Raw genomic sequence first — 27,699 nt, 5'->3', positions numbered from 1 at the left:
CCAAAGTTCTAGGTTCTGAGACAGTCACGTTTAATGATGTCATAGAGAAGTTACCCTTCTATTCCAGCTAGGATCCTTTAATTAATAAGAGACTGCTGCGGTGAGCCTGCTGAACCAAAAGGAAAGTTTCGTAAGCAATTCCCAGTAAATCATGGTTCAGATTATTAAAGACATGGCAAGTATTTATTTTGGCTTCATTGATATTTCAAAAGAAACCACCTTGAGAACAGACTTGATAAACTTTAAGAATGATTTCCCCTAATCGTATTCTTTCACTGCTCCGTAGCAAGGGGAGATTTTTTTTATGCCTCTCCTTTCTGTGCTCGAGGGATGGCACTATCTGGAGTGTAGCCAAGGGATAAATTGATCAGAAGGGTTTTGTTCCTCTCTGATTCTCACTTCCTGCTCTGACTCTAGCTGGATCCAGACCAACTCCTAACACATTCCCATCCTGTACCTGATCCCGCTGATTCCACCTTTGTTGTACCTGGAACATTCTATGAAAGTAAAAGTCCACATATTTCTCTTATTCTAAGACAGAGCAGAAACCTCAGACATGCCTAGGGATTAGGATAGGAAAATGGCAGCCAATAGTATCAGCAATCCTTTAGGTAGTGTTTTATAAGATCACTTTCTATCCATTGTCCAATGTCACTGCCACAAGAACCTAAAAGCACATATAGGCCAGGAAGAGTTGTTTATTTACAAAGAAGAAAATTGCCTTTAAGAGTGGTGATGGTCCTACTCCGTTTAGGAGTGAAGTGGGCATTAGAACCCAGACATTCTGATGTCAGGCCCTGTTACATGAGGACCTGAACCTGGAGGGAAGAGGGAAGGCACAGGGCCTGGGCTTGCCATCCGTCAACACCCTCAGACTTAGACTTTTGACATTTTCCCCAAATGCAGCTATATGTAAGGTCACGAAAATGAGGCTGGCCAGATTGAAAGAAGGCATCGCTGTGTAGTTTGCTGTGAGAAAATGTTGTAAAATAGCACACATGGGCCGATGCCTTTGGTACTTCTTTTTTTGATTTTCTGGGAATCTCACAGGATAACCCAGGGTCTCACTAGCCCCCTGAGAAGCCCTCTCCCATCTCCTCCTTGGAGACCTCTCCTGAGGGCCTGTTGTCTCCTTCATGTCTGTATTTATTTTTTTTTTTAATTTTTTTTTCAACGTTTATTTATTTTTGGGACAGAGAGAGACAGAGCATGAGCGGGGGAGGGACAGAGAGAGAGGGAGACACAGAATCGGAAACAGGCTCCAGGCTCTGAGCCATCAGCCCAGAGCCCGACGCGGGGCTCGAACTCACGGACCGCGAGATCGTGACCTGGCTGAAGTCGGACGCTTAACCGACTGCGCCACCCAGGCGCCCCCATGTCTGTATTTAAATGTCACCTTCTATTCCAAGCAGACCATGGCCACCCAAACTACAACTCTAATCCAGCTCATTTCCTTCTTTCCTGCTTTATCTTTCTCCTCTTTTATCAGCAACGATCACTAACACACTACATATTTTACTTCTTGATTTTACCATCGGCTTCCCCCTCTAAACGTAAGCTCCACGAAGGCAGGGAAAAGTTTGTCTGGTTTTTTTGTCCACAGCTGTATACTAGCAGTGTGTCCATTACTTGGCACAGCATGGGTCTCGATAGGTACATGTCAAGTCGATATGTACCCTATGGGGGTATTCCTTTCAGAGAACTTAGCCAAGTCAAATTCATAGATCTGGCGAGGCCCAGTTTACATCCTAGCAACTACTCAGACGTGAGGGTGTTGAGGGCTTGTGAGGATGGCACCTACTGCATGATTTCAGAAGCAAGTGAGAAATTGCGGCTTGGCATGGCTCTCTGAGGAGTTAAGTACCCCCTCCCCTAGAGGAATATGGGTAAAGGAAGAAAGTGTATCTTCCTTAAGTCATCCGTTTCACCTGCTTGAAACTAAATCAAATGGCAACATAATTGTTAAGATTCTCTTACTGCAGAGCGGTGTGCCATCTGTATGCAATTAACCCCATCCCTAATTCCAGTGATGGGCACTGCTTGACTTGATCTAATTAGTGATCCCATCTTAATGATTGGTCGAGGGGATGAGCACATGATGGAATTAGGGCCAGTGAGAGGGCAAGGGAGCCCCACACCTAGAAAGAACTCAGGAGATGATTTTGTGTAGGTTTGTGTAGTGGTGAGGGAAATGGACTCTGGAGTTAGGCTGCCTAGGTTAGCAATCCCAACTACACCATTTGCCAACAGGTTGACTGAGAGAAAGTAATAAACTTTCGTTTTTTCATCTGTAAAATGGAGATAATACCCACTCAATAGGGTGGTTGTAAAGATTAAGGGAGAGAACACCAGGCACAGAGTAAATTAGTTACTATCATCGTAATTCCAATGAGAAAAGGAAAAATAAATCTTGAGCAGAACACTATATATTAGCAAATCATTCATCAACTAAACACCCCATGAGCACATACTGTAATGTGCCCAGTCAGAGGCCATGGAGGTTCAGGAGTGAATCAGGATTGAATTCTGTAGGGATTTGTTGGGGGAGAGAAGCCATGCATGAAATAACATGTGGACAGTCAGTGTTCATAAAGCAAGGAAGTTCAGATAAAATGATCTGAGGTTCCAGGAAAGGAAACATTTACTTAGGTGATCTGGACAGCTGATGGGAAATTCGCTTAATAAAATCCTTAAATATACGGTTTTTGACTACAGCTTTGGTAATGAATTCCCTTCAAAACAAAAGCAAAACAAGAAATGATTCAAGCTGTTAGATTACTTCCTCTCCTTTAAAATTTTACCACTAATGTATGTTTAGGCCCATATTTAAAAAAATCAAATCTAGATGTCCAGCTTGAACAACCATCCACCACTACCCTCCACGCTTTATCTCTCATTGGCCAATATCACTTTCTCCCCAGAGGTAACCAACCATTACCAACCACCATTTGGTAAATACACTCCTAATCACTTTTTGCAGATTTACTCCCACCTATGTATACTTGCAAAGATCAATATATGTGACCTCAGGGACATTTAGGAAAGGTGTGTCCCCTTGAGAACGGTAGGGTGGGGTACCTCACTAAGGTTTTTCAGGAACTGAAGTTCTTCATTTCAATAAATGAGGAACATTTATTCTCTGCAAGGCTTTTTGAGATTTAGTGATTATGCATATTTTTTCTTTTATGTTCTGGTCTCAGGATGAATTTAGCAGATTTTTGAAAGCTGCTGGGTGCAAACTTGTGGTGGTTGAATTTTCAGCAAAATGGTGTGGTCCTTGCAAAAGGATTTATCCTCTTGTTCATGTAAGTATCATCTATATATATTTCACAATTTTAGAAGGAATTTTAAATCCCCTAATAATTTTTTCAGTAAATCTTAAAAGTTTACATTTGTGAGCCATATGGAATCACTTTTCAAAGCATCCTGATTATCCTGAAGCTAATATACCAATCTCTATTTAGATCATAGTACACACACCAGAAGATTAATACTACTTGTCTATGGATAATTCTGCAAGGAAAATCTAGATGTACAAAAGAGTACAGTTGTACAAATGAATGGATTATTCATAATAATGGCATTTTACCAAAGTTCCAGAGTTCATAACTTCCAAATATTGGAATAGATTATAGAAAAACATGATACTAATTTTAACTATAATACGAAAGGATAAACTCCCCCCATCCTTCAACCCTATTATCAAAACTTATGTCTTGTATGTTCCTTTCATGTCTGATCTACTTTATAAAATGTTTTAGTAAAATATTCTTAGTTGTAATCATATATTTATATTCAGGTCTATTTTCCATGTACACATTCATTCATGTTTTTTGTAGGGTCTGTAAATTAACATTTTAATGTCTATACATGTTTCATCTAGTTAATTTCCTTGTTGCCCCATTTAAAAGTTTTAACTTTTATTTACTTTTGGTATCACATGCCACAGAAAGAACTTGGCATTTTCATTTCTTCTCATCATGCAGAAGTTTCACTTATGGTCAGTTTTGTGAAAACTATTTCTTCAAATTTAAAGAAGTTTTGATTTCTCTACACAACTAAAAACACTCTGGTTTATTTTCAGCAAAGTTTCTACCATTTCAACTTGAACTCTTAAATCCACCTGAATTCATTCTAATCACAGTCTTTTGACACTTAATTAAAAATAAACCTATATTCAGGGGCACCTGGTGGCTCAGTCAGTTAAGCATCGATTCTTGGTTTTGGCTCAACACATGATCTCATGGTTCATGAGTTCAAGCCCCACATTGGGCTCTGCACTGACGTGCAGAGTCTGCTTGACATTTTCTCTCTCTGCCCCTTCCCCACTCACTCTCTCTGTCTCTCTCTCTCAAAAATAAATAAATGAATAAATAAACTTTAAAAAATAAAATAAAATAAACCTATATTCAAATAGGGAAATTGATTACATGATACCTCAACATCCATTTTCTACCTAAAATTCTTGGAATATCCAGAGGAAGCATTTTATCATTTCACAGTCCCCTTTATCCTGATACTCAAAACTTAAAGATTAAGTCTTCAATGTTCAGCTTCCAGAGTATAAATATACTCACATGCCACAAAGTCAAAGCTGATCAAATTCTGACAGCCAACATGGGGCATTTTCGGAAAGTGCAATGAAATCTAAGGCTTTGTAACTTCCCTCTCATACCTTTGCCATAAGGGCATTAACAGCTGTGCCACTGCTCTGTCCAGGCTCCTGCAGCTCTTCCTACACTCATTCCTACCTTCATAGTTATAGCTATCCCTTTGGAGATAAACCTCCCCAAATGATGTGCCATCTGTTTCCTGTTGGAATCCAGACTAATGCAAATATAGTTTTAAAATAAATTTTGGCATGTCCATACTGAAATACTATCCAGATGTTAAAAAGAATCAAGTAGACCCATATGGAATGGTGGCATCATCTCCAAGACAACATAGCATTAAGTAAAAAGAGTGCAGTGTAGAAAAATTTACATAGTATGGTCTCATGTATGTAAAATAGACACATATATGTATGTGTATATATATAAACCCACATATATGTAGAGAAAAGGGGAACAGAAGGATGCATATCAAAGAAGGTTTTTTTTTCAGTGAAAGGGTGTTAAATTTGGATGGCTTTATTTTTCTTGTGATGTTTGAACTTTTGCATGATAATGTAGTCATTTACCATGTGTGTAATTTTTTCAAACTGGTGCGTATAGGCATGGAGAAAAGACTTCCCTTCTTCTAGGTCACTTTATTAGTCAAAGATCAAAGCAGGCAACAGAAACCAAATTAAACAGAAAAGAATTTTTTTTGATGTTTATTTATTTTTGAGAGAGAGAGCATGGGGGCGGCGGTGAGAGGGCAGAGAGAGAATCCCAAGCAGGCTCTGTGCTGTCAGCACAGAGCCCAACATGGGGCTCAAACCCGTGAACCATGAGATCATGACCGGAGCCAAGATCAAGAGTCAGACACTTAACCGACTGAGCCACCCAGGAGTCCCTAAACAGAAAAGAATGTTAATACAAGGAATAAGTTGCTTATAAAATTATTGAAAGATTAGATGAATAGGAATGACTCAGAACACCATAGACCCACTTTTGGGGATCCTAAGTTCATCACAATCAGAAGTGAGTATAGATGGGAGGCCACCGCTGGAGGAAAAAACAAACTGGCAACAGAGCAGCAGTTGGGAATCAGAACCAGGATCAGGAGGCTACTGTGGCCACAGGTGCCTCTGGACGTCCAGAAGGCTGATGTCCGGGCACCAGATCCTGAGTTTGGCTTCTGCTGCTGCTTCCAGCACAACCACTCCCAATACCCACAGTCTTGCTTTCCAAAGACAAGAAGACAAAGAAAACAAGAAGAAAGTAGCTGCTTTCTCACTTCTGACTTCCAAGTCTCTCCTACATTTATCTTGTTGATAAGACCAATTTGCATCCAGAACTCCAGCTTCAAGGGAGTCCAAGGAATCTCTACCTCTTTTCCTTTCCAGGTTCTGCAGGAAGGTGGAATGGAAGTTAGCCAGCTAAACTTCTGTAAAGGAAAGACAGTCAATCTTTTCAGGTTTGCAGGCCATATGGTCTCTGTAATAACCACTCAGCTTTGCTGTTGTAGTGCAGAAGCATCCAATGGCAATGCACAAATGAACAGGCAAACTGTATTCCAATAAAATTTACCTTACAAGGCCATGTGGAGACCTGGATTTCTTCTACATGGTGCAGTTTGCTGACCCTGGGCTAAGAGGATCACCAGACCTAGAACCCTGATAAGAGCATTTCTGGGAAAGGAGAGATTATAAATTTCTTTAGAAATTACATGATGTGATCATGAGAAGGCAAGTGGTCTGTGAGGCTAACTTACAGTGTATGTAGCAGAAGCGGAGACAAAGGAGCTTTGAAAAGAAGGTTGAGGCCAAATCAAGAAAGAGCTTGTGTTATAACTTAATGAGTTGTTGTAGATAGTCAAAAAAGAAGTTCTGAAAAGGGTTTTGCCATGGTCAAATAGCGATTTTAGAGAATATTTTTAGCAGTGCTGTATAAGAATGGTTTAGAAAGACCGAAGGCGGGTAACCCAAAGTGATGACAATCTCAATGACAGGCAGTGGTTTTGGAGAAAGAAGAAAAGATCCAATTTAGGAGATACTTTAGAGTTGGAACCAACAGAACAGGTGACCAAATGGTAGAAGACTACATACGAGGAAGAACAGAGCAGAAGGAAGAGTTGTTGAGGGCAGAGAAGAGGTCCTAGGTGGATGGAGTGAGATAATAAGGAAAGACAATGTCCATAGGGGAACCCCGACCTAGCAAAGACCCATATCTATGCCATGACTTCTGGGTGCTACTTGATGCAAAATGCCAGCTGCCATATTCCCTATTTCCTGATAGACTTGCAAGGCTCTGAAACCTTCATAAGTAGAATTAGATGTCCACATAGTTCAAACCTATTCCCATGACCCCTGTTGGGGAGCATCCATATATCTTCAAACTCGAAAAGTGCAAGACAATTGCCCTAGAGTTTGTGGGTGACACCATTTTCCTGCCAGGCCTTGAGCCACTGCTGACCAAAATCAGCATTTTTATCTAAAAAAATACTCTGAAATCCCCAAGGCTTTTGTGTCTGTTATCTAAGAGTTTTTCTCCATTTTCACAATCTTGATGGGCCACTGAAGAAAGAGCTCCCACTTCAGTCACAATCCATGAACAAACAACTGGAGAGAATCTGCCTGCAGTAGACCTCAGCACATATCCACCTAATCCATGTCATGCTGCTTCCTGCTTCTCAGTGGGAGCAGCTCCCAGTGACAACTGCATTTCTTCCTGTCTCCACTGTCTCTGGACACCCCATATGATCAGAGAGAGGTCCCATCAGAGAGAGGTCCCATTAGAAATAGGTCACTGGAAATGCTTGAGATACGATGTTAAAGCAAACAAACCAAGATGCTATTAAGTGCCCTTAAAGTATGAACACAGTTGTCTGAAAGAAAAAAAAAACCCAAGAGCTGATATTTACAGGCTGATGCTGCTGCATCTACTACCCCCAGACCTATTACCAACACCTTTGTCACCACTGCTGCCAGAGATGCTTTCAGAACAAAACAGAAGCAGAAGAGAGTTGTTTCTTCCCTCTTCACACCTTCTGTTTTCCTCCAGATGCATCCCATTGGCAAAACCTACATAGAAGACAGCTGGCAAAGGATCCTGGGAAGTACAGTTTCAGTACATAGTAGAGCATGGAAGATGTCAATAAAAGCACAAAGCAATTAGGCCAAGGGTCGACACACATATTTTTGTATCATCTCAGTCATAAGAGCCTCCCAAAAAGCCTGGCAAGAGGTGAAGGTCAAAGCAGAGTTTGGGTATCTGGTTCAGGGATCTGTAATTTTTTTTTTTTTGTAATTTTTAATTTCTTTTTTTGAGAGAGAGAAAGAGCATGAGTAGGGGAGGGGCAGAGAGAGAGAGAGAGAGAGAGAGAGAGAGAATTCCAAGCAGGCTCTGCACTGTCACCATAGAGCCTGATGTGGGGCTCCAATCCACCAACTGGGAGATCATGCCCTGAGCTGAAATCAAGAGACAGATGCTTAACTGACTGAGCCACCAAGGCGCCCCTCAGGGACCTGTATTTTGAAGACCACTGAAAGCAGCCTTCCACCTCTTGCCACCCCAGGAAAAAGCTACTATCCGTCCCTTCACCCTGCAGGGTAAATCTGGACACACCACATACATGTCATCATTTCTTCACTTTGTGCCCTTTCCTAACTTTGAAACTCTGATCTTCAGTTTGGTTCTTCAGACTCTGGTTCTGCCGCTGATCTTTGCTTGACCTGTATCATCCCATATTTGACTTTGGTGCTTCCAGTTCTAGCCTGTAGTGAAATGCCAGAGTGATGCTTAGCTCTCATGAACAACCTTTTTGGTCATTGTTTGTTTTTTGCCAAAAGACAACTGTGTAATTCTAGTATGTAATTTAGTATTAACGCTAAGCTAATAGGGAATTTTTATTCTTTTAACTTGAAGGCAATGTCTCTGCAATACCAAAATGTAATGTTTGCTAATGTGGATGTGGATGATTCTAAGGTAAGAATCTTAAGTCCTTCTGTGGGGATACATAAAATCCAAATGCTGCATCGTTGACAGCACCTCAGTGATTATATAATCAATTTTAAGTTGAGGACAATTTCATGATGTTTTCGTGATAAATGGTAGTAAACTTCCTCGTAATGTTCTTGTGCTTTGTATCGATTTTAAAAACAAAACCCAGCAAGTATGTGACTCTCCCGCTGCCCCCTCCCCTCCCTTACTATGGCAGACTCCACTCCTCAATCCCAACATTTTTCTCCATTTACCCTGCTCAGCAGAATTGGCTCTACACAGACAATACCAGTTGGGTGGTGTTGGGCTCAAGGTGAAAAGTGTTTTTCACCCTTGTAGTAGATTATTAATCAATGTCTGAAACCCAGCTCAATGCATTTATATCTTGCTTTCCTCTTGCTATGGTTATGGTTTTTGTGGGTTTTTTAAAACATCACAAGGAATTCCAAGAAATCCTTCCCTCCTGTCCCTCCCTAGAGCCTCCTTTCCTCTCCTTCCCCCAAAATAATCAACCTCATGCCCTTAGTCAAAATGTGCTTCATTAATGGGGTGTCTGGGTGGCTCAGTCGGTGAAGCATCCAGCTCTTAATGTTGGCTCAGGTCATGATCTCACAGACATGGGATTAAACCCCAGGTTGGGCTCCATGCCAAGCATGGGGCCTGCTTGGGATTCTCTCTCCCTCTCTGTCGGCCCCTCCCCCACTCATTCTCTCTCTCATTTAAAAAATATATTTTTTAAAATGTGCCTCATTAATATATACAAGGTACCCCAAAAATTATTCTTCCTAACATTTGCTCATTTACAACTAGGAAAAAACAGTAACAAGTGATCTTTGCACATATTGGATTGAATTTGAGCTTTAGAATAACAAAAAATCTGTTATTTACCCACTCTTTTCTTTAATAGTTTTGTGACCTCTTATCAGTTAACTCTACAAACTTCAGGTTTTTTTCACTGTAAAACAGGGCAAATAATACTTCACAGAATATAAAATGAGATAAAATACATAAAATATATGACATAGCATCCAGAACATACTAGAAGTTCCATTTCGCCCATTTCTTTCAAGCTTTATCAAAGTGCGACAGTGTTTAAGTGCCCTTTAAACCGAATCATATACTATGCATTCAGAACACATCTAGGATCATTATCTCTTTGTCCTTTTTTTATATTAACAGAGTTGTGCAACCATCACTACAATTAATTTTAGAACATTTTCACCACTTCAAAAAAAAAAAAAGCAAACACTTTTGGAGTTCTCCTGGTTACCCCCAGTTCCTTCTGTCCCAACTCTGGGCAACCGTAATTCTACGTTCTGTCTATAGAGTTGCTTATTCTGAGCATTTCATGCAAATTGAATCATCAAATAGGTGGTCATTTGTGACTAACTTCTTTCATTTAGCATAAGTTTCCAAGGCTCCTCCATGTATCAATACTTCATTCCTTCTCATTGCTGAATAATATTCCATTGTATGGATATACCACCTTTTATTTATTTAGCCATTCAACTGTTGATGGACATTTGGGTTGTTTTCACCTTTTGACTTTTAGGAGTAATACTGGTATAAGCATTTATGTATGTATTTTCATTTCTCTTGGTATGTATCTAGGGGTGAAATTGTTGAGTTTCCTAAAGCAGTTGCACCATACATTTCCACCAGCAATGTGTCATGAGGCCTCTGATTTCCCCACATCCTCACAAAAACATGTTATTGTCTGCCTTTTTGATGATAACTCTTTCCCTTTTAAGGAGAAACAAAATACACAATTTTTTAACAGTAATTTATTTATTATCATTGCTGTGATCATGAAAATTATAATTTAGCGTGTGTGTGTGTGTGTGTGTGTGTGTGTGTGTGTGTGTGTTACAGGCAGCAGGGGAGAGATTCACCCCATAAAATGATAGGTATATTAGAGAGAAAAGTCCAATTCTGTTGATCCTGTGGGTGGCTAATTTTCTTTGGACTCTAAACAAGATAAAAATGGGTATTTAAGAGCAGATTGTAATAGATTAAAATAATTGGAATTCTGATATATTTGCTTTTTTTTGGTTCATCTTTCACAAAGATGGGCAGTGAAGTGGGGAGTAGGGCTTACAAGAAAGAGACCTGTAAACCTTACTTAAAATGTAAGACCAGTATATCACCCCATGTCTCAAGTGTGCATTATAAGGATACCTTTACTCTTCCTCATTTTTGCAATATGCTGTCTCCATATTGGGTTCCACTGAGGTTCCTCTGTAATCTTTAACAATTTCTTTTATTTTTTTTTTATTTTTTTTAATGTTTACTTATTTTTGAGAGAGAGAATGAGAGACAGAGCACGAGGGGGGAAGGGGCAGAAGGAGAGGGGAAACACATAAACCAAAGCAGGCTCCAGGCTCTGAGCTGTCAGCACAGAGCCGGACATGGGACTTGAACCCACAAACCCTGAGATCATGACTTGAGCCAAAGTCGGACACTTAACCGACTGAGCCACCCAGGCACCCCTCACAATTTCTTTTAAATAGAGCTCGTTTCATCCTTCAGCATCTGTTCTATTTTGGCATCCATCTCCCAGCCCTCTCCTAGGGCTCTGGGATGAGAAGCCTCAGGAATGTGAGGAGCAGCCATTTTCTATTGTAACATTCCTGGAGGCTTTGAAGACATGTTAGAAAAAGGCTTGGCAGGAGAATCAATAAAGTGTTAACTGTCCCTGGGTTTTCAGACATGCCTCCTGAGAAGTCACCAAGTTCTGGGCTCTGTATAGAGAGAGGATACCAAAATTGTGACCTCATGCCATTTCTTTCCTTTCCCAGGAGTTGGCCCAAACTTATCACATCAGATCAGTACCCACATTTCAGATGTTCAAGCAAACCCAGAAGGTATGTTTCCATGGTAACTGGCAGAGTTGAATTATAGAATCATCAGAATCTTTTTAAAAGGCCTGGGGTTGGGGCGCCTGGGTGGCGCAGTCGGTTAAGCGTCCGACTTCAGCCAGGTCACGATCTCGCGGTCCGTGAGTTCGAGCCCCGCGTCGGGCTCTTGGCTGGTGGCTCGGAGCCTGGAGCCTGTTTCCGATTCTGTGTCTCCCTCTCTCTCTGCCCCTCCCCCGTTCATGCTCTGTCTCTCTCTGTCCCACCTACCCAAAAAAAAAAAAAAAAAAAAAAAAAAAAAAAAACCCGTTGAAAAAAAAAAAGGCCTGGGGTATCCTGGGTGGATGAAACAACTGCATTTATTTTTAATATTTAGCAACGTGATGCTTCGTTTCTGAACTTTTCATATTGGCAAGGCGTACAAAAAAATGCATGAATGATAAAAAAAAATCTCCCCATTCAGACCATCTGAGGTTTCCAAATCCGTAAGAAATATCCACTACTATCCCTGTAATATCCCTTTTGATGGGGCAGACCCATCAAAAAAGAATCTTACAGAAAAGGACACGATGAAATTCTCACACAAATGTATACGGATTGTTAGCAACACTTGGGAAAATGTTAATCAAAAACAATCCCGAGTCCGTGTAGCTCGTGGTTGAGCGTGCAGGCTCTTGTTGCAGGTTTCTGTGGTTCAGATATCCATTCTATCACTACCTAGCGTTTTCCTTAAGAACCTCTTTGGATCTTAGGTTCCTTATCTGTAAAAACAAAGATCCTAAGTTTTTCCTCTCACGGGGTGTTGTGAAAAGAAATGAATTGACGTGACTCAAGTTCGTAGACCCATCCTGATGTGCGTCAGTGCTCGGCACGTTAGGGTAGTTGTTATCACAAAGATGTTAATGAAGCAAAATGTCTAAAATGCTTCGTGTGTGATTAAACTAGTAATCCCACGTATGGCTGGGAACACTGACAAGTGTACGTACCTTATGAAAAGTGACTTTGCAGCACGCTTAAGAGGAACAAACTGTATATTCCCGTTCACACAATCATCCCATTTGGGGGAACTTTTGCTACAGAAATACCAGCAGGAGAAATAAGCAGCTAAGTACATAGTAATGGTAGCATTACTTCTAATAAAATACGAAAGTAAACTACATGTCTTTTCTTGTGGAACTGCTCAGTGATTTGATTTGTGATACATCTACTTGAAATAGTATGCAATTTAAAGCGTTAGGAAGAACATATGTAAAGCAAAAACATTCATGCTTAAACCTTGTGAAGATTGTGGCTACTATATGAAGAATGAAAGTAGTTGATACGCTAAGTGTAGGATTTGATTCTCAGCTTCTATTTGTTGCGTATTTACCATAATAGAATTGGCGCAATAGATTTAAATAATTTTTCAAAAAGAATTAACACTACCTACCACTCCTCTTGAGTGTTTACTTCAAAGTGAAGCTACTGAGCACATGCACCTCAGCTCCCCTCCCCACCACCGCACATCAAATTGTTTTTGTGTCATTGTTTGTTATCCTCTCCTCTTCCATCTCGGAAATGAGAAAGCATCCTCCTTTTGAAATGGATTTCATCCACTGTACCTTGATCGCATTCCCTCCCTTGTGCCCCAGGCCTCTATCCGTCAGTTTTCTCTTTTCAAACCTCGTGTTGGGACAGTCCCTTTTGCCACCGTCAGCCATTCTTCAGTCTATCAGCAGTTCTTTGATTTTCTTCCAGGGAACCATTCCCTTGCCCATCCTTGGTCCATGTGCTTCCTTAGGGCTCCATCTCCATGGCTAGACCTGTGAGTGAACTTCGTCCCCATCAGGAATGGGCCCTTGACTCCAGTCAAGCCAATCTAAACCCAACCAGAGCTAATCCTAGGATGCGGCTTAAGCAGCTAGGTAAAAGCCTTCTCTTTCGATTTCATTGGATTTGTTTGAACTTGGGAAGATATGAAGCTGAAGGTACTACAGCTAGCTGTATGAAGCTGAAGGTTCTACAGAGAGAACCTGAAAATGAAGCCACCATACAATGAAAAGCAGAGTCAAACCAGGAAATACCAATGGCACTGATTGAACCCTGAATCTATCCATGCCTGAAGCCTGAACTACTCCCATAGATTCCATGAGTTACATAGACCTGGGGTTGTTTTTTCTGTTACTTGCAACCAAAAACTTCTAATGACAAAATTAATGTTCTTTCAGACTTCTCTCCTTCGTTTCATGATCTAATTCTTGAAGAAGTAGAATATACTTCCTGCTTTCAATTCGAAGTTTCCACTTATTCCTTCATCTGCTCTTTTAAATGTCTCCAAGGCTCTTTCAGCACCTAATTCAAATAGCCATTTCTCAATCCTTGTATTCCTTGGTTATACAAAAGCACCATAACTAATCAGCTTCTAATTCTGGAAATTTCCTTGTCTTTTGGCTTCCATCCCTGATCTTTCCCCAAGCTCTCCTTTGGCTCCTTTGGCTCCTGCTGTCCCAAAATATAAGTGTTTCCTAAGGTTCTTTTTCCCATTCTACCTCTTCTCCTTTAGTAATTTCATCCTTATCTATAGTTCCAGCTGTAATGACCTTTTTTTTTTTTTTTTAATTTTTTTTTTTTTCAACGTTTATTTATTTTTGGGACAGGGAGAGACAGAGCATGAACGGGGGAGGGGCAGAGAGAGAGGGAGACACAGAATCAGAAACAGGCTCCAGGCTCTGAGCCATCAGCCCAGAGCCTGACGCGGGGCTCGAACTCACGGACCGCGAGATCGTGACCTGGCTGAAGTCGGACGCTTAACCGACTGCGCCACCCAGGCGCCCCTGTAATGACCTTTGACATGAACAAGTACAATAGCCCCTCTCACCTCCAAGTTCACACCATAGCTCTGTTCTCTTTTCCAAATAGAGCTTGGCATAGTTCCATGTATGTCATTCCCTTATTTAAATTTGGATACCCCTTCCCTTCTGTTGTCTGCAGAATCAAGACTAAACCCTCCTAATCAAGGCTTCCATTTAAATTTCTCCATAATTTTGGCCCAGTCTACCTTTCCAAGCCCATTTATGTTTGACCCAGATCTTAATGTCATGTATTTGTATCCTACTATCTCCAGTACCTAGAGGAGTTCATGTCAGTGTCTAGAAGAATCCACCCTAGGTGGAAAATATTCATTTTGTGTTTGATTCATGAGTGAGTAAGCAAGTGAATGAATAAATGAAGGCTGATGTCTTTGCCCTACATCCCTGTCTGCTCTGCCTCCCCTTCTGACTCTGTCCTCATGTCAGTCTGACTCAGGGAGGGTTTCTCTCCAGCTCGGAACAGCTGTCTGGTTTCATCTCTCCTGCTGATGATAGCGCTTAAGATCTGCTGCCATTCAACAGTTTGTTCTATGTTTTATGAAATAAAACTTTGGGGTCTCAATTGACTTTGTGTCTAGGCTCTTGAGCAAATCCATAGCTATGCTTTTGAGAAAAGGCTTGGCCTTGCTTAGTCTCAGTTCTGTATGTAGGTGGAAGAACTCACAGTTGGGGGTAGGGTGACCTCTTATATTCAATTATTTCTTAACTGGTTTCTACAGGGTACGGATCCCTTTTGAATTGATGGAACAAAATGCCTGTATTTTAGGCATCGTGAAGGATCTCGATTTTAAATTTTATGCCACTTAGTTAATGGAGAATAAAATTAACTGAATCAATGACACAATGCATTAAGCTGATCCACCTCCCTATTTTCTAACTCCAAAGACAGGTAGCCAGCCTCTGATTATAAAATGAATACCCCTGTCCCAAAATATTTTCTTGAGAATCGAGTGTCTCATTGAATATTACTGACTTAGCATCCTGGTTATGAAGTTATTTAAAAAAACAAAAACAAAACCTTGAGATCATTTATGTCATAATATACAAGTAAGTCTACTTCTGAGCTTTGCATGTATCTCCAGAAAGATTCATACTTGAATCAATTTAAAAATCATTTGTAAACCTGCAGAAAATATTTACAATGCTGGCTTCCATTTAACAAAGAATATCAATCTTCTGTGCAAAAGACAACAGCAAAAAAATGGGGGCAGGAGATCCTAAAGAGACAGTATTGCAAATCTTTTTACCTCTTTCACTCAGTCCCTAGCATTTGGCATCTGAGCATCCATCCAGGGCTTCTGCAGGGTCCCCACTTCTACTATTGTATCCAGAGCTGCAGTCAAAACCTGAGACCTCTGAAATCACCCCCAGGTTCTACCTTGCAATGGTCTGCACAGGAAAAATCAATGGAACCAGAGAAAATTGGGCATGGCCATGCGATAGGACCCATCTATGTGAATTTCCCTCCTCAGTAGAATTGACTAGGAATGACATTCATTGTTCTCCTGGGGTAGAAAAAAAAACTAAATTCACTTCTTTGAGACCACTTCCTTCCATCTCTCTTTCATCTGGGACAGCACACCTGAAAATTAACTTATGGAAGCAGTTAAGTACTATTTATCTAGTATTAAAAAAACAACAACAACTTTGAGTCCAGTTTCTGTTAAGGGATGTTATAAGAAATGTACTCACATTTCTGGTAAAACACCTGGCAAAGAACCACTGTCCATTATGCCTTTTAAAATGTACATTGTGTAAAAAGCCTTGTGATTATTCCTCATAGACAGAGTTTGGAGAATATTTGCCTCCCTTGGTCTACTCCCTTGCATTAGATCAGAAGGCTTAAGGAATCCCTTGGGTTTCTCTTTTTCTATTGCTGCCAATAATCTCAGGATTACTTCCTTGACCCAAATACAATAGCCTCCCTTATCTGTAGTTGCCTGGAATTCCCTAATTGCCATCTCCATACTGAATCATGCTTTAATGGTTTTGTTATTTTATCTTGCCCTTGATTCTATCTCATTTCAAATATTTTCAAAATACATAGACTATAAACAAATAGAACTTTAAAAAACGAATACAGATAAAGCTATGTAACTATGACCCAGGGTTGCAGTCAATGGGCATTCTGTGATGCTGGAAGTTTTTATGCAGATTTGGATGGTCATCTAGCAGGGTTGTACCATAAATAGCAGCTGTAATTATTTTACAGTGTTAGGGTAAAGGACAGCAAAAGCAAATTCCAGGTAATAAATAAAGTGGGATTGTTCCTTCCTGCTGTAATCCTTAGTGTTTTTGCCTGGGACATCACATCCTGTTCCAGTAAGATTAACTGTGGTTAAGAAAAAAAAGAATCTGGGGACGCCTGGGTGGCGCAGTCGGTTAAGCGTCCGACTTCAGCCAGGTCACGATCTCGCGGTCCGGGAGTTCGAGCCCCGCGTCAGGCTCTGGGCTGATGGCTCAGAGCCTGGAGCCTGTTTCTGATTCTGTGTCTCCCTCTCTCTCTGCCCCTCCCCCGTTCATGCTCTGTCTCTCTCTGTCCCAAAAATAAATAAACGTTGAAAAAAAAATTAAAAAAAAAAAAAGAAAAAAGAATCTGTGGTGGCTCTCAGATGGGACATCCAAAACTTTGGCTGATTTTTTTAACCAGAATATTACACTGTATTCTGTTCTAAGTAAAAAAAAAAAAAAAAAATACACATATACACATAAGCTACAATGTGAATATGATATTAGTTATTCATTGAGCCTCTGAAGCCCATCAGTAGATCCCCCAGGTTTATAACATTGCTTCCAGACCAAAGTTGACATATGTCAATGGAACAAAAGAAAAGAAGAGTAACAAAGATTTAGCAACTCTTGGCCAACAGCTTAAATTTATCCAACATCGAAATTGGTTCCATCTTTCATTCTTTGATATGAGAGTAAATGGCTTCTCGAAACACTTTAATCCAAGAACAATGGGATATGGATGCATGGATGCTAATAAGTGAGTTATTTACAAATGAATAATTCAGCTCATAGGCTCACATCTAGTGGGAGGAACTCCTGCTCCTTTGCTTGTGAACAGCAGGGCTCCTGCTGAGGTTATAGAAGTCATTTCCAACAGACACCCTCCTTGAGGTAGGTACAGACATGAAAAGAATCTCCAATGGGCAGCACCGTGGTATGCTTGAAGGAGGACAGGATTGGAATCTTCAAGGGCCAGGCAAGGACAATACATGAGAAAATAGGAAGTGAGGAGGATGGTGGTCCTTGGAGAATCACCCTCCCAAATGCTCACTGTTCAAATTCATAAAAAACAATACTTGAGCCACGCCCAAAAGAGTGTCTGTGACTAGTTTTTGTCATCTCTGGAATCAGACAGCTGTGGGTTGAATCCCAGGTCTGCTTCTTATTCGTGGATGACCTTGGTTATGTGCCTTCACCACCCTGAGCTCAGTCTCCTTCTCTGTGAAATAGGGACTATATCATGTGTCTTTGAACTGTCGTCATGAAAATTTGTGATGATATATAAAGCACTTTAGCACTGGACTTGGTACATGCTATAAAATACGGCTATTGCTAGAGCTCCATAATCTGTGCACCAGTCTTCCTGAAAATTTACGACGAAATAGAAATTTGGAAACACTGGTTAGGAGAGACCTCTAAAACTCTTTGAATAACTACAGTGACCAGTTAAGCTAAGTCATCTTAACATTGGAGAGTTACCTACCCAGGGATATTCAACCTGTTAAGGACTGTGTTAGGTAGACACAGAGGGGTTCCACCTTAGGGGAAATTAAAAAAAAAAAACAAAAACAAAACAAAACAAAACTCTCACATGGTGTTCAGGGCTCTGAAGGGTACAGATCCAAAAAAGAAGTTACTCAGCCCCATAAAGCAGCTGATACATAGGCACAGATTAATAGACTGGAAGGGGCAAGAACTAAATGAGATGGAGGGGGAGAGAGAGAGAGATGGGCAGCAAGCATTTATCACCATTTAACACTAATGCTAAGGATAGTGCTCTAGGTGTTAGCAACTGAAAGACAGTAATTACTTATATACCTCTTTTCTCCAGGGCAGGGATTAGGGCGAGGCGAGTGAGGCAGGAAATTTATTAATAATTAATAAATCCTTGAAATATAGGAATATTTCATTCGGTGATTGGCCACAAGGACTCGCAAGACCCAGTAATAGGTTCTACTTACAGCTGAGATTTATTACAACAAAAAATACAAAGCAGAAACATTGGTAGAGTCCAAAAGGGTCCAGCACAGGCTTCTGATGTTCTTCCTTGGCTAGGAACACATAGGTGTGCTCTGTCTCTGTCTCTCTCTCTTTCTAGCAATGAACTTCAAGGACACATGTGGTTTGTCTCTGCCTAGGTATGCTCTTTTGAGTCTCAGGGTCTGAGGATTTTATGTGGGGACTGGTCACATAGACATTTCTTGCTAGGCAGTCATTGCTACACAACCAGCTATGACAATGGAGACTAGGACCCCAATAGTAAAACCAGGTGCACATCATCAATATTGATGTTTATGCAAAGCAAGCCAGTGGGCTTGGTCCATCACTCCAGGTATATATAACAAAATCATCGATCACTAATACAAAGAACACTTTGGTGGGGGAAGGGACACATTCCCTGGGGGGTTGGTGAAGAATCAATCATGGTTGCCTTGGAGACAAGCAAGAAATAAGGAACCAGATCTGTTGTGTTAATGCTTCTCACACAGAGTCACGTGGAAAATCAAGCTATCACCTTTATTGTAAGTAGCAGTGGTGCTAAATTGTGCTAAATACACAACATGGTGTGGATTCATATCAACACACTTCCTACTATTTCCTTGAAGCCTAGATTTTGAGATGACTGCCTAGGGGAGAATCTTCGGCTGCAGAGGAGAAACTCACCCACTTAGGTGAAGGAGATATTGCTGCTTTTCACAATTCTCAAGCTCCAAAAGTGAGGACACAGGGTGGTAGCCTTCCAGACCTACTTTAGGCCTGCTTCAGATGTGCTTTCCAGAAAAAGAAAGACAGTGCAAGGAAAACAGACCTGTCCCTTGGGCAGAACACCCCCAAAAAGGGAGGGGATAATCATGAACTCATTCCTTTGTCTAGGCTCAACTGATAAGCTCACCTCAACTTGGGGAAAAGTCAGTGAAGGAATTTCCCAATATTGGACAGTTGAGTAGATTTTCCAATGGAAACATGCCAAGTATAGGTCATTAGGTCATTGAAGGCAATGGCTCCAAAACCATTATTATCCTCACGAACAAATTTTCATTCTATACTTTGAGTAACGGGCCGAATGACATCTCCTCTGGCCAGACCAAAATCACTTTTCCTTATTTTCAGTGTGGCTTTACGATAAATTCCCACAACATTAGTCATGTTCCTTCCCCCCTTCAACAGAAAACCACATTGTACTCAGTAATGAACTCTCAAACAGCTTCATGTGTCCGTCCAACACCTTCAATTGATGGCAAACTATGGCCCCAGGGTCAAGTCTGAGCCTCCACGAGTTTTCGTAGATAAAGTATTACTGGTACACAGACATGTCCATTTGTTTAAATACTGTCTTTAGCTACTATCACACTATGATAGCAGATCTGAGTAGTTTCAACACACACCATCTGGCCTGCCAAGCCTAAAATAGGTATTATTGGGCCCTTTACAAAAACATTTGTCAACCTCCTAACACAGAAGAAGAAAAGCACTTTAGTCATTATTTATGCCACTAGTGCTTTAAGAAACAGATATGTAGCCAGAGTTTCTAAATCAGCTATAAGAAAATGAAAGTAAGTTCGTACTTTACCAAAATCTCACTAGTGGAACAAGTTGAGAAGAAGGCGAGTGTACATTTGAAAAAATTAGATAATAGATTACTTTCATACGCTTTTTTCTTGATCCAAATGCGTATAAATTCAAGCTGTTCAAAACAGTCTATTTCCAAGAGGCCCTGCCTTCTGAGTTTGATTTTGCCACACTCCAAAAACCACAGTTGAGCTACTTGCATTTGCAAGGCATGCCCAGCAACCTGTTGTGAAAGTCCCAGGGCGGGGGGGGGGGGGTCGGAAGTGTGCAAACACCTGCATTGTGACGCAGATGGTTCTGGGGGAAGGAATGGGTCTGGTTGATTCGGGAAAGCCAGAGAGCCGAGACCAAGATGGGATCAAAAAGTAATTAAGACTGTCTAGCTCTCAATAGGTGGAGGCACTCACTGTTAAACGTTCTCTTGTTAGATACATTCTTCCTATCTCATTAATAAGATATAATGCCTTAGCAAACCCTTTGTTAAGAAAAGGAACATCACACAGCTTATAAAATTGGATTGTACAAACATCTCTAGAGCCATCTGCCAAAAAGTGTCTTGTGTAGGTTGGTTGTTTGGGCTTTTTTGTTTGTGTTGTTATTGTTGCTGTTGCTTTGAGGGTTTTGTTGTTGTTTTTAACTCAGTAAAGATGTCTAGAAAATTGCTGAGCTTTCATTCAGCTGCTCCAAAACTAACTTCAGTATTCTTAATTGCCTATCAACTGGCCAGAGTGTTTTATTGTAATTAGTCTATGTATGCATCATTAGACTCCTTAATGGATACTCTCAGAAGTCCATTTGTTAGCAAGGGATCCCTGTCTCTGGACCCTTTGTATTTTCTCACTAACAGTAATATACTTTTTGTAGGTGATTGAATGTCTTTGGCATTAAAAAAGAACACAACAAAAAACCCTGCCTCTGTTTAGACCTGGGCGATGGGTAAATGCGGGGATGGGGAATCACTTTATTGTTCTCTTTTTGTGTGTGTTTGAAAATGAGGGGTGCCTGGCTGGCTCAGTTGGTGGAACTGCGACTTTTGACCTTGGGGTTATGAGCTCTAGCCCCACATTGGGTGTGATGATTACTTAAAAATAAAATCTTTATTTAAAAATTTCAAAATGAAAGATGTTTTTAAGGGACTAGTGGACATAGGTGGTTGTGTAATGCAGGGATAGCCACCCCATATCCCTTTGGGCTCTGCCAACTGGAGCTCATCATTTCCATTAGTGGTCATTACAGATGGCAATGGTGCATGTAAACTGAAGACATTGAGAAGAGAGAATGAAACGTTGCTTCCTAATGCTTCAGGCCTTTGAGAGACACAACCAAACATTCAGTTGAAAATGAGAAAACATTCTGGGCAAAAATTGTATGCTAGTGTCCTTGCATATAGAGCTCTTCAAAAGAAAGCTATTATATAATAAGCTCTATCACTAAGCCACTCCTCATTCATTAACTACATTTATGAAGCTCCTATATGCAAAGCCCCATGCTAGACAGACACATAGTATTTGCCTTTGGCAAACTGGACAAAGAATAAAACAGATAACACCTAGTCTCTGAAGTTTAACACTCCCTAGAGTCTTGGGTCTGTCCTTCAGTGACCACAAATCAGCTTAGTTCAACTCTCTTCAGGCCTAAAACCATTAACAGAAGACCTACTCTGTATAAGGTTCCTAGCTAAATACTAAAAATATAGAGGAAAAAAATAAGGCAGAGGCCCCATCCTTGGTCAATGGCAGCAGACATAACATCAACTCCTGAGCAGTGGAATTCATAGGTTCTGTGAGATCACAAAGACTTCCGGAGTTAAATCTTGAAGAATGGTTAAGACTAACGGGTGAGAAATGGGAAGAAGCAAGAATTACAGAATAGCGTGGGAATATGTCAGGATTTTTTTGATACTAATACAATAGTATAAAATTATCACTAGAATATGAGCTCCAGGGGGTGATTTTTGTCTGGTATGGTCACAATGTTTGGCTCGTAGTAGATGCTTATTATATTTGTTAAATGAAATACATAAATGAATCCAACTGTGAAGTGTTGCTAAAGGTCAGAGCTTAAGGTGGAGAATAACAGTGAGGTAGACAAGACAAAATCAAGGAACCCCTGTAAGGACCTTGGATTTTATGGTGGTGGAGAAACACTGAAGAATTTTACAAAGAAGGAGAGCATGACTGGTTTGTGTTTTCGGGCTTCAAGGGGGAGGAGGGAACTAAGGGGCACCAGACTGGAGACAGACAAGTTATAAGCTCTTATTAAAGTCCAAGGGAAAGTTGATGAAGTAAAATCCATGAAATCCGGTGGCAAATTTAATATCCCCTAAAGCCACCAGAATGGCTAACATGGAAAGGAACTGGCAATAAACACCACGTGTGGTCAAGCATATGGAACACCCAGAACATTCATCCTCTGCTGGTGGAATATAGATTGATAAAACTTATATTTTATTGGAAATAAATATATTGGAAAACTGTCGGCCAAGTCTGGTCATTGAAGTGGCCAAGCTCTGCCTGTGTTCTTGCCAGGAGTTGTTGTGTTGATACCTGCTCTGGTCTCAGAGGATTTTGAAACTCCATGTCTATAGCCACCATCCAGCTGCTGTCTGACTCTTAGAAAAGAGACACTTTTGCAGCTCCTTTCTGACGCCTTCCTCCCCTGGCAGCCAATGCCAAGAGAACTATTTATAGAGGAAATGGGTACAAACCAGGCAACCCAGATAAATCATGAAATTCTGCACCCACACTTAGGTGACTCTATTCTCAAGACTCAAAAGAGCAATTTGCTGTTATGGAAATGGATTCATGAGCGAGCCGGTAAGTGAAATGGGATCAAGATGGAGTCACAAGTCTGGGGTTTACTTTCAAGAAATAGAATGAACCATGATACCCCCAGGCAGCACCCAGATAGAGTGATGCTGCCTGGAGAAGCAGAATCATTAGAAGCAGATATAGTTTCTTCTCTGCAATACACTGAGCATTGAAATTGTTCTAGAATTTTCCAACCCCTGCCCCAAAGGCCTAACACCATTTCTGGCTGCTGAAACCTCCCTTACTGGAAACTCAAATCTTCAGCCAATCCCAGCCTCAGTTTACCCACACTCTGCTTTCTCTACAACCACTTCATGTAATTGGTACTAAAGTGATAATGCATGGTAAGGGTCTTAAACTTCCGTATCTCACCAAATATAAGATGCCCATTGACAGATGCCCCATTAGATACTACTAAAAAGTGTTCCAAACAAAATATACCATCCACTATGAAATACACCCTGAGTCAGAGATGTGACAATTTGAAAAGAAAATGTGCTTCTTAGTGCCAATTAATTATAATACTATTACCTGTGGCAAAGTTCAGGGAATGGGAAATCACATGTCATTTGATTTCAGAAAATCATGTTTATGAATTAACAAGTTCTCAAGACCAACGCAAAAAGGCTCTGAGAGGTTTCAATGATTGAGTTTTCTCATTTCTAACATATTCTATATTTGAGATATCAGTTTAGAAGAATATTATGGAGAATTATATAAACCTGGCAAAATACTAGCATAAACAATTTTGAAAAGGTGCCAAATAATTGAAACATAATGAATGTAATGTGTTTGTTGTGTGTTTATATTTTAAGTATTTTTCAGACAATGGAAATGAGGATAACTTAACAAACAAAAACAAAAACCCTCCAAGCTTTAACATCTTTGTGATATTTGAACCAATAAATATCTCACCTTTGTGTATTTGTGAACAGATTTTTGAATTTTGTGGAGCTGATGCTCAAAAGTTGGAAGCGAAGATTCAAGAATTAATGTAAGCCGATCTCCAAGACGAAATACATTTGCAACATTTTAAAAGGCCACAGCAAATGCGTTTGTGTTTTTTATTTGCAGCGAATATTGGAATGTTCGATCGGTCCCCCTTCTAATGTTTTACAGGTTGAACTCCACTTTTCTGCAATCTCATTCCACAATTGCTTGAAGCTCTTGCAGTATCAGAGAATGTATCACTCCCATTGTATAACTTCGCTTTCCACTTACTTGAGCACATTTCTTAGGTGATGTTTTTATGACCTTCACAACAGAGGCCCTGCACAGCTAAGTCATACCATGCCATTGAGAAGGTTTTCCAGAGATCTCTGAAGATGGAACTCTTCACAGTGGTCAAGAAACAAATAAATACCGTATTGCCCTGGTGTACTCCAGATAGGTAGAAGCCATTCTTTTTCTTTTTCTTTTAATGTAATGTTTATTTATTTTAGAGAGAGCATGAGCGGGGGAGGGGCAGAGAGAGGGAAACACAGAATCTGAAGCAGGCTCCAGGCTCCGAGCTGTCAGCACAGAGCCCGTCGCAGGGCCCAAACTCACAGCTGTGAGATCATGACCTGAGCCGAAGTTGGACGCTCAACCAACTGAGCCACCCAGGAGCCCTAAGTAGAGGCCAATTCTAATTGAGCCATCATTTGTGGTACAAAATTCTTCTCTGATGCATCCATGTAAATTAGAACGGTGTCATTTTTCTCTTCCCCACTGCCTTTCTAAAATTCTTCTATAAATTAAAAAAAAAATCCACATATACACACACAAAAGCCAGAAAGTCTTTTTACTACCTGCGATGTTTTGTTGTTAACTGAGATAGCTCTGATGTTTAGGACCCAGAGAAGACAGTTCTTCTCACACTGACTACTTGGGGTTGCCATCGGGTGAACGCTGGGGATCTGAAGTCGTAAAGTCGAGCCAGCTTTCCCTAGCTGTTAAATGACTGAGATTTTGACAAAATCCTAGAATTCTTTGGAACATAGAGTAGAGGACACCAAGAGCCGCTAGCTTAAGAGAAAAGGGACACCTTTTAATCATTCAGTAAATACTTATTGAGCACCTACTCTGTCCCCAGCACTGCTACGGGTATCTAGAATAACACTTGATTCATAGAATCCAAAGATAGAAATATAGCCAGCTTCGCATGCAGTCAGCAACATGAACGGGATAGAGATGGGGAGCCCAGGGTATTTCTGTGTACTTCTGTCCTCTGCTTTTCAGTTTTCGTCTGAATCATCTGTCCCTTGCTGTAGCTAGTTCCTCTTCATTGTTCAGTCTTCATTCTGAAATGTAGCTTCCCAGTAGAATGGTGACTGAGATCTTAAGATGAGGAGAAGTGTTACTAAAATTGCAGGCCTCAAAGTCAAACAGACTCAGACCTCACAATTACAAGAGCATTTTGGTTCCAAAAAAGTTTTTGCCCCCCCCCCCCGTTGTGTTTTTTTTTTTTTTCATAAAAATACCAAGTATTGTTAGTGATACTTTGCTTCTTTCTAGCCCAAACCCCCACTGCCAGGGGGTGAGGACAGACGGAACCTTCATGGGGTGAGGCAGCCGTGCACTCTGTTCGTGGGGTTCAGCTGTTTGTCTCCCTGGAGCCCAAATCAAGCCTGGCTTTTCTCTTTTCCACAAGCCTGCTCTCACCACAGGAACAAGGATGGAAGGTTCTAGGGCCCCTGATCTTTAAATCTTTGGGACCAGATGTGCTAAGTGCATCAGGCAGGACAGAAGAAGAGGGGCACCTCCCTGCACCAAAGCAAGAGCCCAGGGGTCCTGAAGCTGTCGCTCATGCCCTGTCCCCAGACATGCCATTCTACCGTGCCCAGGTGAACTCTGGGTAGGGCTCTGACGGAGGCTAGGCCAGATGAGGTGTGAGGACTGTAGCCTGGAGTTAGCCGGCTCTAGAGGGCCAGGCTGCTGGAAGGGCAAAGAATATGGGCTAGGAAGCTGTTGGCCAGGCCGAGGCCCCTGGGGCCAGACCAGCACGGGCGCTAGTATGAGTGAGTGAAGACGCCTATCAACTTGACTAAGGCCTTCACCCATCCCCAGAGCACAGGCCACTGTGGGGGAAGACGGCTGGGAAATCATGATGCAGCTGGTGACAATGGAAAGGTCCAGTTCTCTGTGTGAATGTGTCATAGGTACGAGTCCTGTGAATGAGTGTCAAGGACACTTGTACACCAAAGCCAAGTCCTGCTAGTCGCTGGCCTCTGGGAAGAGCAGCCTGAGAAACGTCTCGAGAGTGGAGGACAGGGTAGAGGATGAGTTCCGTGCCCAGAGATGGATGGAATCATTCTGGTAGCCGTGGGTGTGTTACATTCCGTAGTGTCTCTGTACACGTTGGAGCAGGCAGAGGTTTCATTTTCTTCACTGTTGTCTCAGGCCCGCCGCGTCATTTTGACGAGAAAACAGGACACGTCAGACTTCAAGGGAATTCCCTGGAGACCAGTCTTCTGCGTCCCATTTCAGCAGGCAAGGTTCCTGTGTGACTTCTCTTGCCTAGAAATGGAAAGAGTCCATGCTTTTATAACGTCCTTTCTATTCCGATAGGACAAGAGAACGGAAGTCACTTAATTTTTGCCTTGCGGTCTATTTCTGAGGTGCACATTTGCCCCAGTGCAGCATTTGTGTAGCAAGCGCTAACATGATTTTCTAGCTGAGGCATGGCGCAGTAATGGCTCATAAAATGCAATTTAGTGGGTCAGCATTCTCTTAAAACAAAGCAAGAAACGTCAGAGTATATTTACTATAGCAATGGCAACCATCATTTCACGGAACTTGTTCAGCTATATGTATATTTATACTAGGGGCACCATGTAAAATATGTGTCTCAAAGTACGTTCTGGTGGGTCACAACTGAAAGCCATTGCCTGAGGGTTTCATCTTTGTCAGGGGTGACATGGTACTCAGGTTTGCAAAGCAAGGTTCTGGGACCGGGAGCGTCCCCCGGGAACTTGTTAGACATGCACATTCTCGCACGTGATCCACATCGTGAATCAGAAGCTGGGTGGGGTTGGGGAATCATGAGAGGAATCTGGATCATTCTGATCTACACTGACGTTGAGCACCACTGTTAATGTACATCAAGGGACCAATTGCAATCATTATTGAGGCAATAGAACCAAAGAGGAAATGGGGAAAACAAATTGCAACTCTTGATAAACGATGAGGCTCAAGAAGTCCACACACTACTTCATTTGATCTTCAAGGCAGTACTGTTCTCAGCTTACAAATGCAGGGAGATGAAGTTCTTTGCCTAAGGTCACACTGCTAGTAACTGATTGCATCCAAATGTGAACCCAGGTGTGCTAGAGAAAATTAAAGGAAAGATGAACTAATAAAAGATTCTCTCAAGGCAAATAAAATCCACTGCCTTGGTCAGTCCTTTTATTGATGTCATACAAGCCCCTGCACCCTGATCCAGAAAATGGATTTCAAAGAAATTCCCGTCAACGAATAGTCCTCTCTCCCAGAATGTTGCTGAAAATGACCAGTTTTAGACGTATCACGGGTACTCGCTGTTTTAAAAATCTTGAGCCCTTCTGTTCTCATCAAATTTTTATGGGCACGTATTTGGGATTTTCATGTTGGTATCCTCTTAAAAGGAAGCATCCATCTGACTATATTTCTTGTCAGGGCTTTTAAGAAAAGGAATATGGGACCAGATGGGAATGAGAATGAGAAGTCGGAGAAGAGCAGCCGGGGAAAGAGTTTGAGCAATATACTGGACTCCTGCAAAGCCACCGCTCTCCCAGGCAATCCTTACTCCTTCTCCCAAAGAAGGTGGAGCTTTCCCCCA

At 41.3% G+C, this 27,699-nt stretch overlaps 1 protein-coding gene across 3 annotated transcripts; it reads left to right on the top strand.

Annotated features, from left to right (window-relative positions):
• The first annotated feature begins 61 nt into the window (after positions 1 to 61).
• On the top strand, positions 62 to 23,946 carry TXNDC8 (thioredoxin domain containing 8). 3 transcript variants are annotated; one of them, XM_040481941.1, is made up of 6 exons: positions 62 to 175; positions 3,201 to 3,305; positions 8,511 to 8,570; positions 11,384 to 11,449; positions 22,842 to 22,907; positions 23,837 to 23,946. In XM_040481941.1, exons 1-6 carry the CDS (start codon positions 152 to 154, stop codon positions 23,897 to 23,899), a joined length of 384 nt encoding a protein of 127 aa, XP_040337875.1. In that variant the 5' UTR covers positions 62 to 151; the 3' UTR covers positions 23,900 to 23,946. The 3 variants fall into 3 exon arrangements, with proteins under 3 accessions (XP_040337875.1, XP_040337876.1, XP_040337877.1); XM_040481942.1 differs by lacking the exon at positions 22,842 to 22,907; XM_040481943.1 differs by lacking the exons at positions 8,511 to 8,570; positions 22,842 to 22,907; positions 23,837 to 23,946 and adding an exon at positions 13,221 to 13,497.
• The last annotated feature ends 3,753 nt before the right edge of the window (positions 23,947 to 27,699 follow it).

This window comes from Herpailurus yagouaroundi, unplaced genomic scaffold (assembly GCF_014898765.1).
Source record: "Herpailurus yagouaroundi ecotype Mexico unplaced genomic scaffold, PumYag 160, whole genome shotgun sequence".
NCBI lineage: Eukaryota > Metazoa > Chordata > Mammalia > Carnivora > Felidae > Herpailurus > Herpailurus yagouaroundi.
This window is presented reverse-complemented; position numbering and strand designations above follow the sequence as displayed.

Excerpts from the sequence above, each read along its gene's own strand:
- TXNDC8 (XM_040481943.1), top strand. The coding sequence starts at position 152 with ATGGTTCAGATTATTAAAGACATG. Across the intron at positions 3,306-11,383 it reads GGATTTATCCTCTTGTTCAT|GAGTTGGCCCAAACTTATCA; the intron begins GTAAGTATCATC and ends TTCCTTTCCCAG. Across the intron at positions 11,450-13,220 it reads TGTTCAAGCAAACCCAGAAG|GGCTCCATCTCCATGGCTAG; the intron begins GTATGTTTCCAT and ends GTGCTTCCTTAG.